Source organism: Dipodomys ordii, unplaced genomic scaffold (genome assembly GCF_000151885.1).
Source record: "Dipodomys ordii isolate 6190 unplaced genomic scaffold, Dord_2.0 Scaffold5, whole genome shotgun sequence".
NCBI lineage: Eukaryota > Metazoa > Chordata > Mammalia > Rodentia > Heteromyidae > Dipodomys > Dipodomys ordii.
Window position 1 is genome coordinate 34,464,098 of NW_012267221.1, and position 15,333 is coordinate 34,479,430.

General features: G+C 34.2%; 1 protein-coding gene across 2 annotated transcripts in view; it reads right to left on the reverse strand.

The window, feature by feature from the left end:
* Positions 1-15,333, reverse strand: part of Calcrl (calcitonin receptor-like) — a 95,462-nt gene that overhangs the window by 13,167 nt on the left and 66,962 nt on the right. For both annotated transcript variants that reach the window (XM_013029848.1, XM_013029839.1), the window contains 4 exons: positions 4,888-5,014; positions 1,580-1,733; positions 864-924; positions 717-783 (listed from right to left, as the gene is read on the reverse strand). In XM_013029848.1, coding sequence (XP_012885302.1) covers positions 717-783; positions 864-924; positions 1,580-1,733; positions 4,888-5,014 — 409 coding nt within the window. The remainder of the gene's footprint in view (positions 1-716; positions 784-863; positions 925-1,579; positions 1,734-4,887; positions 5,015-15,333) is intronic.

Below are 15,333 nucleotides of genomic sequence, written 5' to 3' on the forward strand. Positions count from 1 at the left end.
CCCATGAAAGAAAACATGTTAGTATGTATAAATTTATTGCCAGTCTCAAATGTGGTAATGGCAGCATCAAATGTATAAATTCCTGTTTCCCTCATACACACTTAAAGATGTCCAATTAGTGTAATTATTTTAGGTGATCATTATAATAATGAAATAGGTTCACTTATACTCTTTTCTGTTATTGGTGGTATTACTCTTACCTGTATGTGTTCTTTTCTATTGTTTGTCTTGTCCACTTATTTTTCCAATTCTGCTCTGTGCCCAAGAGGTCACATCTGTGGACTATAATGTCACTCAGGCTTTCTTGACCTCTGATATTTATGGCACTTTGCTAATGAGAGGAACCAAGGTATTAGAGCATGGGAAGAGATAGCTCTTGAGCTTGAGTGTTTGCTTCTGCTTTGTCCTTGCCTGGTTGTAGTTTTAGCTCTGACTGTTTTGCTCTTCTCAAGGACAACGTTCTTATCGGTACCTCTTCCTCTTCCTGGTACTTGTCCATTAGCACTGGTCTGTTCAGGTCAGGTTGCAATAGCAGCTTCCTGATGGTATGCCTCACCATTACTTAAATTAGTTCCTTTGCTTTTCCTGCCTGTACCTCCAATATAACTCCTTCACTGCAAGTACACCATCTCTGACTTCTGAGATCCTGAACAATATAATATCCATGAGCTCAAAACATATGAGCCAAAGTGAGACAAAGGATTTTAATTACCTACCAGTAAAGCAGCACAAATAGGACCATGGATAATGTAGAGGAGGTGGGTATCAGAACTGATCCAGCAACTAGGGGGAAAAGAAAGCATTATGTTAAAGATTTTGTTTTACTTTGTTTCAAAAGAAATTATAAAGAGAGATTATCTTACTTGTCATTGTAATATAAACTTCTAGCAATGGCATGGATACAAGCAGGAATGAGTGGAAATCCTATAAATATCAGAGCAAAAGAAAATAGTCAATTTTCCTTATAACATGGAACTCCTAAAATAGATCATGAAACATGAACTTCAGATATTCTTACAGCAAAAAATGACTGGCCACCATGAAACCACTGAGAAAATATTATTGCTATAAGCCAATAACAGATACAATAAACTTAGATTTTTGTTTTTATATATATTTGTCTATATTTATATATGTGTGTGCATTATATGCTAATATAAAATATTATTATTATTTTGTCAGTCATGGGGCTTGAACTCTGGGCCTAGGCACTGTCCCTGAGCTCTACAATTCAAGGCTACCTCTCTACCAGTTGAGCCACAGTGCTACTTATGGTTTTCTAGTGGTTTTTCATGGACTTTCCTGCCGGGGCTGGCTTTGAACCAGGATTCTCAGATCTCAGCCTCCTAAGTACGATTACAGGCATGAACCACTGGTGCCCGGCCTATAAATTATTTTGAATAAGTCCTAATTTGCTACCTAAGCCCAAAGTTTGGCATCAATTGATTGATAAGAATAAGCAAAAATTTATATGTCCTTTACAAATGACTAATGTAATTTCTATGTCTCTATGACAAAAGGCCTCTTTTACGGGCTTTCTTTATCAGTTAATTCCATACATGTGAATAATTGCACTTACCCCAGCCAAGAAAATAATACCACATCAAATGTTGCTTCTCAGCAAACACAGCCACGACAATGAGTGTGTGGAGGTAAATCCCTTCACAGAGCATCCAGAAGTAATTGCAGCCCATCAGATAAAGGTGAATAAACTGAGACACTTTACAGCTCACCTGTGAAGCAAAAGAAACTTCATGAGTCTTCATCTAAAGCTTCAGTCTAGTTTATTTCAGGAAACATGGACTTTCTGTTCTGCAAACACTTCATACATAGACAGATTGTCAGATATGTAAAATGCCAGTCTTCATGTTCATCTAATGGTGCCTCTGCAGACTTAAGCTATAGGTTCTAAAGACTTCTAAGTCTGTCACCCAATCTGTAAATACCCAAACTGCCTCATTTGTAGATGAGAATGTTTGTTTTCCTAATGTATTCTAGCTATATAATTATATATATGTATACATTTTCCACATGCAAAATATGATATCTCTTTTAGTAGTCAAACTTACTTGTTGCATATTCCATTAGAAAAATGTAGCATGTCTAAAACAATTAAAAATGTCACATACTTGGAAACATTTAGATACTACATGCTACTGGAAATATTATTTAGCCAGGAACTGGTGGCTCATTCCTGTAATCCTAGCTACTCAGGAGGCTGAGATTTGAGGATCATGATTCAAAGCCAGCATGAGCAGGAAAGTCCATAAGACTCTTAATCTCCATTGATTCACCAGGAAAACCAGAAGAGGAGCTGCTACAAGCAAAATGGTAGAATACTATCCTTGAGTGAAAAAGGTCAGGGGCAGTATACAGGCCCTGAGTTCAAGCCCCACAACTGAAAAAAAAATAAATAATTTTTAAAAAGAAAAATTAATAATATAATGAGCCTATCCACTCTCCCACTGAAATATGAAATTAGGGCTGGGAAGATGGCTCAGTGGTAGAGCATTTGCCTTGCATGCATGAGGCCCTGAGTTCGATTCCTCAGCACCACATAAGAAAAAAGAAAAAAGCCGGAAGTGGCACCATGGCTCAAGTGGTAGAGCGCTAGCCTTGAGCTGAAGAGCTGAGCGACAGTGCCCAGGCTCAGAGTTTAGGCCCCACAACCGGAGTCCACCCCCCAAAAAGGAAATATGAAATCAGATTTTTCATGTGGACTTGAAGAGGAAAAAATATGATTTCTTGTCTTCTACTTTATCTTCTATTTTAGAGACAGGAAGAAGGAGCTTCACATACTGAATTTAAAAAAGTGGGAAATAATAAACAATATAGCTTTATTCTTTACCAAGAAGAATTAACTTAAATTTCTCCTAGAAATACAAATTAGTGCCATTAGCTCATTTCTAGCCTGAAATGCAATAAATACTTAGTGAAAATTATATTATTTAAATATTTCTTTTGTTGGACACCATAAATCAACACCACTGAAACTTAAATATCAGATTAACATGGAAGAGTAACAATCACATCTGCATAGTAGTTAGCTTAAAAATGTGTGTATTCACAACATTTATTTAATCCTTACAATAATTGTGGCTGGTATTATAGAACAAAAATTGAATACTGGAAAAGTGAGATGATTTGTAATATTCATATATAACATCTATCAAAACTATAAACTTTACATAATTTTGTTACTAGCATCAATGTTAGTGAAAATTTTGATACTAATAATATTTCATTGTGAATGGTATATATTGATCTTTTTCTCTCTTAATTTGTCTCTCTCTATATAGAATTATGACATTAAATTTTAAATAATGTACTTTTATGTAAAATTTATTAAAGTCGATTTCATGAAAAATTATTTACAGACTTATGGTAAAATAATTTAGAGCATGCTTTAGAAAAATATTTCCATGCATGGAATTGGTTATATAACCAGATAATAACTTAGTATACAATTAGATACTATATGTCTATATATTAAGTATAAACACACATTTTTCTGTGTATTAAACCTAACATCCTTGTACTGAACATAAGACTTAGAAACTCTTGTTCTGCAGTTTTGTAACAGAATTGAATCTTCTTACTTTAGAGAAACTCACTCTAAAATAGCAGGAGGGAAGCCAAGTTTTTTTTTATTGCTAATTATACCCCAATGTGTTTCCTAAACCTGTGACTTTAGACTGGAACTTATACAAGATTAAACAATCCGGATACACATGTGCAAACAATGTAGGGAATTTTAGGACTTTGGAAATTACCCTAAAACACACATATTAAAACACATATTAGGGTATTGTTCATTGACCCATTGGATAAAAATTTCTTTCCTCTGATTTCAGTACTAGATACCTTAATCTTTAAAAATAACATTTCATATATACTTGTCCATAGAAATACAATCTACATTCAAATCCCACTCTTTTCACAAACACTGTTTAAAAAAAGGATCCTAAAATTTTGAATGCTTTTATTAGTACAGATATTTTAAATCAAATATAACTTACATGTGAATATAGATTGCATAAATTATGTAAAAATGACTAAATAAAATTGAATTTGTGTTTTAAACATATGACTCATAGAGAAACAGGTTTTTAGAAACAATGAGGTATTGGTAAAGATTTTCTAAATTTTAGCCTACTTATGTTTAGTATTGTATATGGAGTATATAATTCATTATTTTTCAAGTTTTATTGATGTTTAAAGTCAGCCTGGGGGGCTGGAAAGGTGGCTCAGTGGTAGAGCGCTTGCCTTGCATGCCTGAGGCCCTGGGTTTGATTCTTCAGCACCACATAAGCAAAAAGAAAAAAGCCAGAAGTGGCGCTGTGGCTCAAGTGGTAGAGTGCTAGCCTTGAGCTGAAGAGCTGAGGGGCAGTGCCCAGGCCCAGAGTTCAGGCCCCATGACCGGACCCCCCCCCCCAAAAAAAGTCAGCCTGAAATAAAAAATATAATTTCATTTAAAATTCTCATTTTCATATCTTTCAAATCACTCAGTGAGTTGCTTTGATTGGCTTTTAAACTAGATTGCATTAATATTGTATAGTCACATCCCTGTATCCCAACAAACCAAAATGCTACAGCCATAAAAAGAGCTGAAGTTACAAGATTATTCTTTTGAAATTCATTTTGGCATTCTAGGCAATACTGAGAAGTATTCATCTCTAAAAATTATAATATAATTACTATGTGTGCTCATTATAGGTCAGGTCTGAAAATAAGTATGTATATCTACTTCCTTTTACACACACACACATACACACACATACACACACACTTTCACACATTACATATATCAGCACACTAACCCCTACCTTGACTCTCCCATCTTCCCTGCTAGCCTCTTGAACTTGAAACTAGAACCTTATTACTTACTGGATTGGTGGCTACTAAGGCCTGGTTGTTGGCTACTGCAGTGAGGTGGATGATTGTTACAATAGAGTTACAAACAAAAGAGAAGAACAGATTTTTGTGCAAGGTAATCCTCTGGCAACCGAGACTCCTACAAGGCAAGAAAAAGTGTATTGATATCATGAAATGTCTCCATGCTTTTAAACAAATCATCTTTCAAAGAAGGTACATTATCAATTCTAGAAGCTGCTCTAATTTTGGAAGAGTTGCCTTTTTTTTATTGTGAAAATACCATACAGAAGGGTTACAATTACATGAGCATTGTAATGACTACATATCTTATCAAGCATTGTTGCCTCCTCCTTTGTATTCCATTACCAGCCCTTCCCATCTCCTCCCCTCCTCCCCCTTCCTTCTCTCTCCCCCCCCACCAAACTTGTAAAGTTCGTTTTTCGACATAATGTCTTATACACCTCGTTGTTGCAATGGGTCCACTTGTATCCCTATTTAAATAATTGTTTTTTTTCCCCTTCCCCTTCCCGAATTATACCAACATCAAATACAGTGAAAACAGGGGTTATGCCGTGGGGGAGAGACATACAAAGCAACAAAGAAATATCTTATAAATATGTTAGAAACAATAGCAAGCAAGAAAAAACATTTGAGCCCTAATTTTGGGGTTCATTTTGCCTAACATCAACTTATCTGACCTTTTCTGCTTGTTTCAGACATATACTAGCTATTGCAAAGAAGGGAAACCACGGGACCTAGGTTTCTTTGAGCCTGGCTTACTTCACTTAATATAATTTTTTCCAAGTCTTTCCATTTCCTAACAAATGGGCAATGTCATTCCCAGCAATCCCACTTTTGGGCATTTACCCAAATTATCACAAACAAGACCATACTGAAGCTACCAGCACAACTATGTTTACTACAGCATTATTTACCATAGCTAAGAAATGGAACCAACCCAGATGCCCCTCAGTAGATGAATGGGTAAAGAAAATGTGGTATATACACAAAGGAATTCTATGCCTCCATTAGAAAGAATTGCCTTTTTTTCTTCCTAAACTTTATTCATAATAAATTTTTAACTAGGGAAAGCTTCTTATGGTTTAAATTCAGAAGCAAATGAGTTTAATAAGATAAACACTTGAAGAGTTTAGAAATTCATCTCTATAATAACTCTACATAATTTTCTCTGTTAACATGTATGTAGATACTCACAGAGACAATGTATAAGATTTTTTTAACCACAGGCCTTTGCTCAACTGTAAATTTGTGTGTTTTGTTGTAGTGATAATACTGACCAATCATGAGAAGGTGAATGATTGTAATTAGAAGTAATGAACTGTGTCAAAAGTATAGACTAAAAACAGTGAGATTTATTAAGCACTGTTAATTTTTTTCTTATTGTGTATACACAGACAAATACACACCCACATATCTATGATATATAGATACACAGTTATATCATGTAGGACTAGTACATACTTTCATTGAAGTTATTTGTGCATAAGATGAAGAATTGACCATGAAGAGGTGATGGACAGTAGATTTGGAAAAGGGGTCAGAAATGATAAGTGATGTTGCTTTTCAGGTTTACCCCACATTCACTCTAAGATTTTCTGCATATGGCTATATTACTCATGACAAAACATCACTTCATGAAGCATTTATTGAACATTTATTATGGGGGTCACATGTTAAGACAGAATAGAGTCTGTTTGAAGCCTAACATTTAATGTCAAGTCTAAACACACATGTAGGAATAAATTAAGAGTCATTTCTTTACACTGACAAAAATCTCACTTTGTATATTTTACATATATATAAAACTAAAGTGATTATCCTAGATAATTCATGGTCTACAAGATTGCGATTTGAGGCCAACAGGGGCCGAAAAGCTTGAAAGATTCTTAATTCCCATCAACCAGTCAATTACTGGTTTGGACTGTTGCTTAGGTGATAGAGTGCTATACATAAGCAAACAAGACAAGCATGAAGCCCTAACCTTGAGTCCAAACCTTGGTTGGTTCTCAAAAGAAAATCAAAAAAACTTCTACTTTGAAAATTTTAAGAGGATTTTCATCTAATTTTATCATTATATCCTTTATTTTAAAAAGAATACGTGCCATGATATGAGAATTACAATGGGACACCTAAAGAACCTATCCTTTTTTAGGCCAAACCATAGATATTTATTTAGGATACCTGATATGAAGTTTACCTGTTCAAATTGTAATAAACTGGACCATTGCCAAATCATTTCACTTTGTGTTGTGAAAATGGATTCTACTCTCCAAAACATTAATCCAGTACTTTAGTTTCATCCATTACCTCCTGTAGGCATGTCAGAACTGAAATAAATGCACACACATGCTGCTTGACATATGGTTTCCATCAATCTCTAGTAGTAAAAATGGCTCAGATTTTTAGTATTGGTGCATATTATTTTCTTCTAACCATATTCATTAAGACATGTAAATGGACTGATACAAATAACATAAACTTGTAAATGAAAACCAAGACATATAATTCATAAACAAATGGGGTGTTTACAGAGACTCTAAAATTTCCACATTTTTTCCACTGTTAACCTACATCCAATTTTACCTGCTAAATTCTGAAATTTTCTCATTTTATTCAAAATATGAAATTAACTCATGTATTAGCTCGGAAGCATTTTACAAAATAAATATGTCTTTAAGTTTAAAGTGTCTCTCATATGAACAAAATAGAATATAGAAAGCATGGCTTATAGGTTCAGATCATTTCCATTTCAGGATCTTTACATGTAAAGATTTTAAAGCAGCACTTTCATATGTAATTTTGGTATCAAAGCTATGGAGGTAAACTATGTGTTAACAGATGTCATACTTTGTATGGAACAATTGCAAACAGACAGCATCAATTCAGTACATATGACTGACTTATAGTAGATTTTTGAAGCTGAATCTGAGAGTAAATATGGAAGCTACCACTTCTTTTCAATATGACAAAGATTTCTCCTCTGATTTCCTCTGATTATTGATCTGTATTATTTACACTATATGAACCTTCATATAAGTGGCTTGAATTTTATTGGCTGACATTATATCTGTGCTTAGCATAACATTTCAACTATACTGGGCACTCATTGTCATCTATTTTTTTTAAATACATGAGTACAGTAGTGGGTCTGTGGCTCAAAGTGGTAGAGTGCCAGACTTGAGTGAAAGAGCTCAGCGACTGTGCTCAGGTCCTGAGTTCAATCCCCACAACAACAACAAAAGATATGAGACCCTTGTCTGCTATATGGGTGGTGAAGATCTTCTCCCAGTCTGTGGGATTTCGATATATTTTGCCAGCTATGTCCTTTGTTGTGCAGAAGTGCTGAAGTTTAATGCAGTCCCATTCATCCAGCTTTTCTTTGATTTGTTGTGTTTCTGGATCTTTATTAAGAAAGTTTCATCTTGTGCCAAAGAGCCCTAGTGTTTCTCCTATTTCTTCTTATAATATTTTCAAGGTATCTGCTTTTACCTCAAGGTCTTTGATCCATTTGGAGTTGATTCTGGTACAGGGTGATATATAGGGATGTAACTTTAGGTTTCTACATGTATTTAGCCAATTCTACCAGCACCATTATTGAAGGGGCTGTCTTTCTTTCATCCTATTTTTTTTTGCTCCCTTGTCAATGATTAGTTGGTTGTAGGTCTGTGGGTTCATTTCTGGGTCTTTGAATCTATTCTATCGGTCCTCAAACCTGTTCTTGTGCAGTACCAAGCTGTTTTAAGTATGATGGCTTTGTATAGTTTGAAGTTTGGTATTGAAATTCCTTCAGCATTGTTCTTCCTGCTAAGGATTGTTTTTGCTATTTGGGGTCTTTTGTTGTTCCATACAATTTTTGGATTGCTTCTTCTATTATATTAAGGAAAGAAGTTGGGATATTGATGGGTATTGCATTGAATTTGTATATGGCCTTTGGCAGTATTGCCATTTTCACAATGTTAATCCTCCTAGTCCAGGAACAAGGAAGGTTATTCCACTTCCTGAGGTCTGCTTTGATTTTCTTTTTCAGATTTTTGAAGTTTTCATTGTAGAGGTCCTTCACTTCTTTGGTTAAGTTGATTCATAGGTATTTTTTATTGCAAAAGTTGATTCCTAGGTATTTTATTTTTTTAATTGCAAATGGAGTCGCTTTCCTAATTTCAGCTTCTCTCTTCTCATTGTTGGTGTAGAGCAAAGCTACTAATTTTTGTGGATTGATTTTATACTCTGCTACTTTGCCAAAGTTTTGGATCAGATCAAATAACTTGGGAATGGAGTCTATGGGATTCTGTAGATATAGGATCATGTCGTGCAAAGAGGGAGAGTTTCACTTCTTTTCCTACTTGGATCCTCTTTATGTTTGTCTCTTGCCTTATGTCATATGATTTTCCTCATTTGTAAGAACTAGAATATGAATATGATATTCTTAACAGGGGATCTAAACAACCCAGGTGCTTAGTGCAAAGTACTTTATATAATGAAGCATATTAACATGAACTACAACTTACAGAAACAAGAGGTTCTCATTAGATCCTGTATATAGTTCATTCTTTTTCTCTATTCTTGTTTTTATTCTTTCTTCATTTCTCTTAGTTTTTTTCTTTTTGTGTTTTGCATAATAGACAATGCAATATAGGAAAGGAAAGGGAATCACAGTAAAAGAAGAGCAATGGATGAACCACAGCAACATTGATACTCACTTGACACTATGTTGCATATGAACATGGCAAGGGAGAGGGAAGAGTAAGTGGGAGATAAAAAGGAATGGAGTAACAATGACTAAAAAAAATGTACTTATTTCCTTACCTATGTAAATGTAACCCTTCCCTAACTCATCACCTTTTCAAGAAAAAAAGAATATAAGGTGGATGACTATTGTGAAAGGGTTCAAAGGATTTATAGAGAAAACTATAGATAAAATGATGGTTCATAGGTTTTAGAAACTGAGAAAGAATAAAGTGTTTCTGAGTTAAAAAAGAAAGAAAAGTAGCATATAAGTCATAATTATATGTCTGATTTAACTAAATACTCTAATAGTTTTCTGCCTTGAGTAATAAAATAATATCATAAAATTATAGGGCTAGGAAACATCAATATTAACTATGATCAAATCTTACCTCAGTGATATGAAACTGTCCTTAAAACAATTATACTTTAAGGAGCTCAAGGATTTTTAAAACATATCCTGTTCTTATTTGAAAAAATGTAAGAATTGAGCATAGTAAGACAATTTCCATATGCTGAAGAATAATAAAGCAAACAATGTAACTTATTTTCCCAAAAGATTTTAAGCTATCCATGGTGAATGTCAGAATCATTGTGTTTACTAGCATGGCGACAAGTTGACATGGACAGAAATCTTGCCTTTTAAAGGTAAGATTTTTCCCATTCGATTTTCATATGATATAGAAATTTGTACACTACTTTATACTATGAACAAAATATATCAGAGCAGAAAGAATGTAAACAATATAAATATAGCCCAGGCTACAAAGTACAGATTTCCTACTATGATTTATCTGATTTAATTTCCAAATGTTCAGATGATTTTCTCAGTAGATCAATAATCTTACAGTTGAAAGGACAATTCATTTTAATCTGAATGCTGCCAGAAACAATGGGCCAATTTTTAAAAAATGTACTAAGGAATAATTATTATTTCTATATTTTGTTTACTGAGTGGATCCTTGTGGTGACAAAAATTCTGACTATAAGATAAGTAGTGGCTCTCTTTTGGAACTATGTGGGATCTTGTTGAATGGATCCAAAAGTGTATGAGAATTTCTGCCAAGGTGATCCCTGAAAATCCCCCTGGAAGAGAAATAGTTGTTCTTTCTTCACAGTTTTCTCCCTTTTTCTTCTTCCTTTTCCTCTGCCCCTGGTTTTCAGGGCCATTTGTTCAATGGAACATGAACAGCAGTTAGGGAGGGCTGCTTTTATTTATTTATTTTTCTTCTTGTGAACAACTGATGTTCTCTAATTTGTACATTGCCTGGATACAATATCTTTCCTGGTTTGCTAATAGAAATGAATATGAATAGATCAAGAAAATGTGGCATCTCTACACAATGGATTTCTATGCCTCCATCAGAAAGAATGACATTGCTCCATTTGTTAGGAAATGGAAAGACTTGGAAAAATTATATTAAGTGAAGTAAGCCAGGCCCAAAGAAACATAGATCCCATGGTCTCCCTTCTTTGCAATAACTAGTATATGTCTGAGATGGGCAGAAACGGTCAGATAAGTTGATGTTAGGCGAAATGAACCCCAAGATAGGACTCAAATGTTTTTTCTTTCTTGCTATTGTTTCTAATATATTTATAAGATGATTTCTTTGTTGCTTTGTATGTCCCTCCTGCATGGTATAACCCTGTTTTCACTGTATTTGATATTGGTGTAATTCAGGGAGGTGAAGGGGAAAAAACAATTGTTTAAATAGGGATACGGATGGACCCATTGCAACAATGAGATGTACAAGACGTTATGTCGAAAAATGAACTTTACAACTTTGGTGGGGGAGGGCGAAGGGGGAGGGGAAGGGAGATGGAGTGGGGTGGGATGGGAGGGCAGGGATGAGAAGGGATGGGAAGGGGAAACAAAGAAGGAGGCAACAATGCTTGATAAGAAATATACTCATTACCTTGCTCATGTAATTGTAACCCCTCTGTACGGTATTTTCACAATAAAAAAAACTTACTAGTTAAAAAAAAAGAAAAAGAAATGGACATGAAGCCATCTGATGAAGAACTCTTATGTTTCTGGCACTCCAGAAGCAAGCAACAAACAAAAATGGTTTTAGAAGTAAATTTTATAATGATACAAATCACCATTTATTGACCCCTTAATACATCCCAGACCCAACTTTAAAGTCATAATCTTCTTTAACAATCCCTTAAAATATTGTTATACCTTAATAAAATTGAAGTAAGTTGCTTAAGGTCATACTCCTATTAGGTGATCTGTTGAATTAGAATGTTGAAGTTCATAAGGAAGCAATAAGGCTTCTATCTACTTAATTATTCATTTAGTCAGTATTTACTGCTGCATAGTAAATTTGTTGGGCACTGTTTCTAGATTCTTGGGAAAGAGTTGTGAATCATACAGAGCAAAGCTTGGTCTAATGTTATTTTTATTACAGTGGAAGGCAAATAGAAACATAAATTCATGTAATTGCCACGAGTGATATGTGCCTTCTAGAAATTTAAACATGGTTAAGGGATAGAAGTAGACCACGGCCAGAGTGATAGAATATTCAAGGTAGACCTAAAACAAGAGAAGATATGGGAGAAAAGTATTTCAAGCAGAAAAAATATCCTACATCAATGTCGTGATCTTGACCAGAACTGACAATGAAATCAGAAAGAGGAGTCCACTCTGTAAACTTCATAGTTTACAGAACTGGCTTCTTTATTCATACTGCCTTGGGTTGCTTCTCTTTCTACTTTCCCATAGTAATGGATATAGCTTGCATTTCTTATATCCTCATCTTTTCAATTTAAGATGTTCTCAGATTTTAACATTTTAAAACCTAGGCAGCAAGTTTTTGTTTATATTTCCTAAACATTAAAAAAGATGCTACAGTTTCAATGGCTTATCTTTAGTCTCTTCTCATACATGGAGACATCTATGAGTCCAATCTGAAAAAATAAACTATGTCTGCAAGGATGGAAACAGATTGTAACATATATTGTCTTCTCTACTAAATATGGCTTATTGTTATTTTTGCTTTTAAGTCAATTTTTGATGTGTTCAGATAATTGTATCATTTTTATGTAAAGCCATTGATTACCAGTTTTGGTAAAAAGTGACCTTTTGTCATTCAATTCCCATAAAAATGAAATCATAATTAAATACCACTTATGCTTTAGTATACTCAAGAAGACTAGATGAAATATAGCTATAATGACATTTATAACTACAAAAAGACCCCAAAGAAATGAAAATTTGTGATCTTTAACAACCATTTATAGTTTTACACATTTATTGTTCAAAAGAAGTACAAATTCTCCAATGTAGTTATTTACTTTATGTTTCCCTACTTGGGACTCTTTTCGATAAGTAATATCAATTACTTGATAGCAGAAGTGGATTTTGTTAAAACATAATCATTATTTCTAACACTATCCTGTCCATATTCAATGATAATGCTCTAATGTAGACATGCAATTATTAGGTAATATAATTCCCATGGACATATTTTGAAATCTGAGAATTAGAGAAAATATTTCAAGTAAAATTATACTTAGCTAAATACTACCCAGAGTTAAGTGGAGGCATGCCAGAATGCATGTATATAACAAATAGAATGTATTTCAGAGCCCAAGAACATACATACATACACACACACACACACACACACACACACACACTCAACCATGAAGAAATGAACCAGAAGAGTTAGGAAAGCAAGAATGCTTGAAGGTCAGAACAGGCAACTATCTTATTCCGGGAAGACTCCATTATTGTGTGTGAACTCAGCCCTGGGGGAACGTTCTGGGAGTTTTTTTGCCAAGGTCCATTTGGATATTTATTAATAAAGGTTCACAGTTCATATAAAATTATCATTACAGGAAGACTAGCCTCGGGCAGCCGAGGCGAAGCACATGAGCAAGTCTGTCCTGTCATGTACAACATGATTTCATGGGCCTTTTACAGCCCACGGGCTGGATGTTCCCCACCCCAATAAACTACACGAATAAATGTACTGATTTGTCAAAACAGTTACATCAGTGGCGTTTGTAGAGCAGGACTTGTGAAGAATTTCTTTAATACTTCAGTACATTTCAGATTCAAGGTTGAAATATGTACATTTTTTTCAGGAGAAAAATGATAGGTTTTAGGAACAAACTATATTTGCTTTAAGTCAAGAGAAAGAGAAGAAAGATAAAGTGATATATGCAGGTATGACCTGAGAAAACGAGGTCAAAATTTGGGTCATTATCTTGAAAAGCATGAACACAAGCATTGACGAGTTATTTCATTAAGCTTTGATCTACAAACTGGATAGTTTTTGGTGATGTTGTTTCTTCTGCTGTGTTTTTTTGTGGGGGAGACATATTGAAAAGTGGTATTTTCTAGATAGTTTTAAATACATTTCCTGGCTTTAAGTCTGTTTAGATTCTTTTAGGTGTTTCAACATGATGTTCTTTGAAAAAGAAAAAAAAAAGAAATAAAGATGATCAACTCTTTTTTCCCTCTATACAAGTTAGATGTACATGCTCTTTTCTGTCCAAAAAGCTGAAGACTTTTGTCTGCATTGAAAAACAAAAAGGCAAGATTGGATCTGCTTTCAGATTTTAAACAGTAATTAAGATATAATTCGTAACTAATTGCAGTAAAGTTTATTTACTTTTTATCTAAAGGGTTCTGTTTTATTTTTCTGAGGAATATTATGAGAAAGAGTCATTGCTTCTCCTGGCTTGGGAAACACCAAAATTACATCCCTCTTTCTTTCCCTCCCTTTCGGTTCTCTTTCTTTTTATCTCCTCTCTGACTCTGTCTTTTAATTGGCTCTAGTATAAAACAAGTATATCTAGTGAATAGCATTTCATGTCCTCTGTTTTCAATTTAAAGCATGGATGAGTAGTAGATTTTTCTCTTCCTGTTCTAAATAAAAATAACAAACAGTACTCTAAGTCAACATTTTGTATAGTTCTTGGTTTTTCTGGCTGGATCAGTGATCCTCATAATCAAATTGGGGGGATAAAGTTTCCTTTAGTAAGGACTAACACAAGATGACTACAGTATGAGAGAATAAGCAGCAGAAGGAGTATGCTGATAGATTTTGTGTTTATATACACAGCAATTTTCTATGAACATTAGTTTCACTAGGAATTGTTTACAGGTGACTTGGCAATAAAGCTAGTAATTTCTGTCACTGATTTTACATGGACACACTGTATGAGGGACTGCATTTCAGCATGTTCTGAGATATCCGTGCTCTTTCCAGCTTGCTTCAGTATCTATCTGTATTATATTATAACACTATTTTATAAACTTCTACTTATCCAAATCTTAGTCTTAATATAATTCCTTTTGCCATTGATGAATGTAGCACAATCCAGACAATCTCTAGGGATTTGTTGAAGTTTACAGATAAGACATGAGAATGTGAGTCCTAAAGGTAAGTTCAAAACTAGTTCGTGTCTTTATTTCTCAAAAATGTATTGAGTGTTTATTAGGGTAAACTCTATGATATGAAAAGAGTCAAAGGACAGGTTATTTCTGTTCTCGTGGAGCTAAATATGTAATCTACTCAAAAATCATAAATTCTTTAGTGTGAATTCAAGTATGTGGTAACATGCCCCGTATCTTGGGGTCAAGCATAGTTGTATTAGTCTTTTATCATTTACATAATCTTTGGCTTAATCCAATATAGCTATATATTTAGCAATTTGATTCACAAGAATGTTTATTCAACATTTATTTTTCTCTCTATG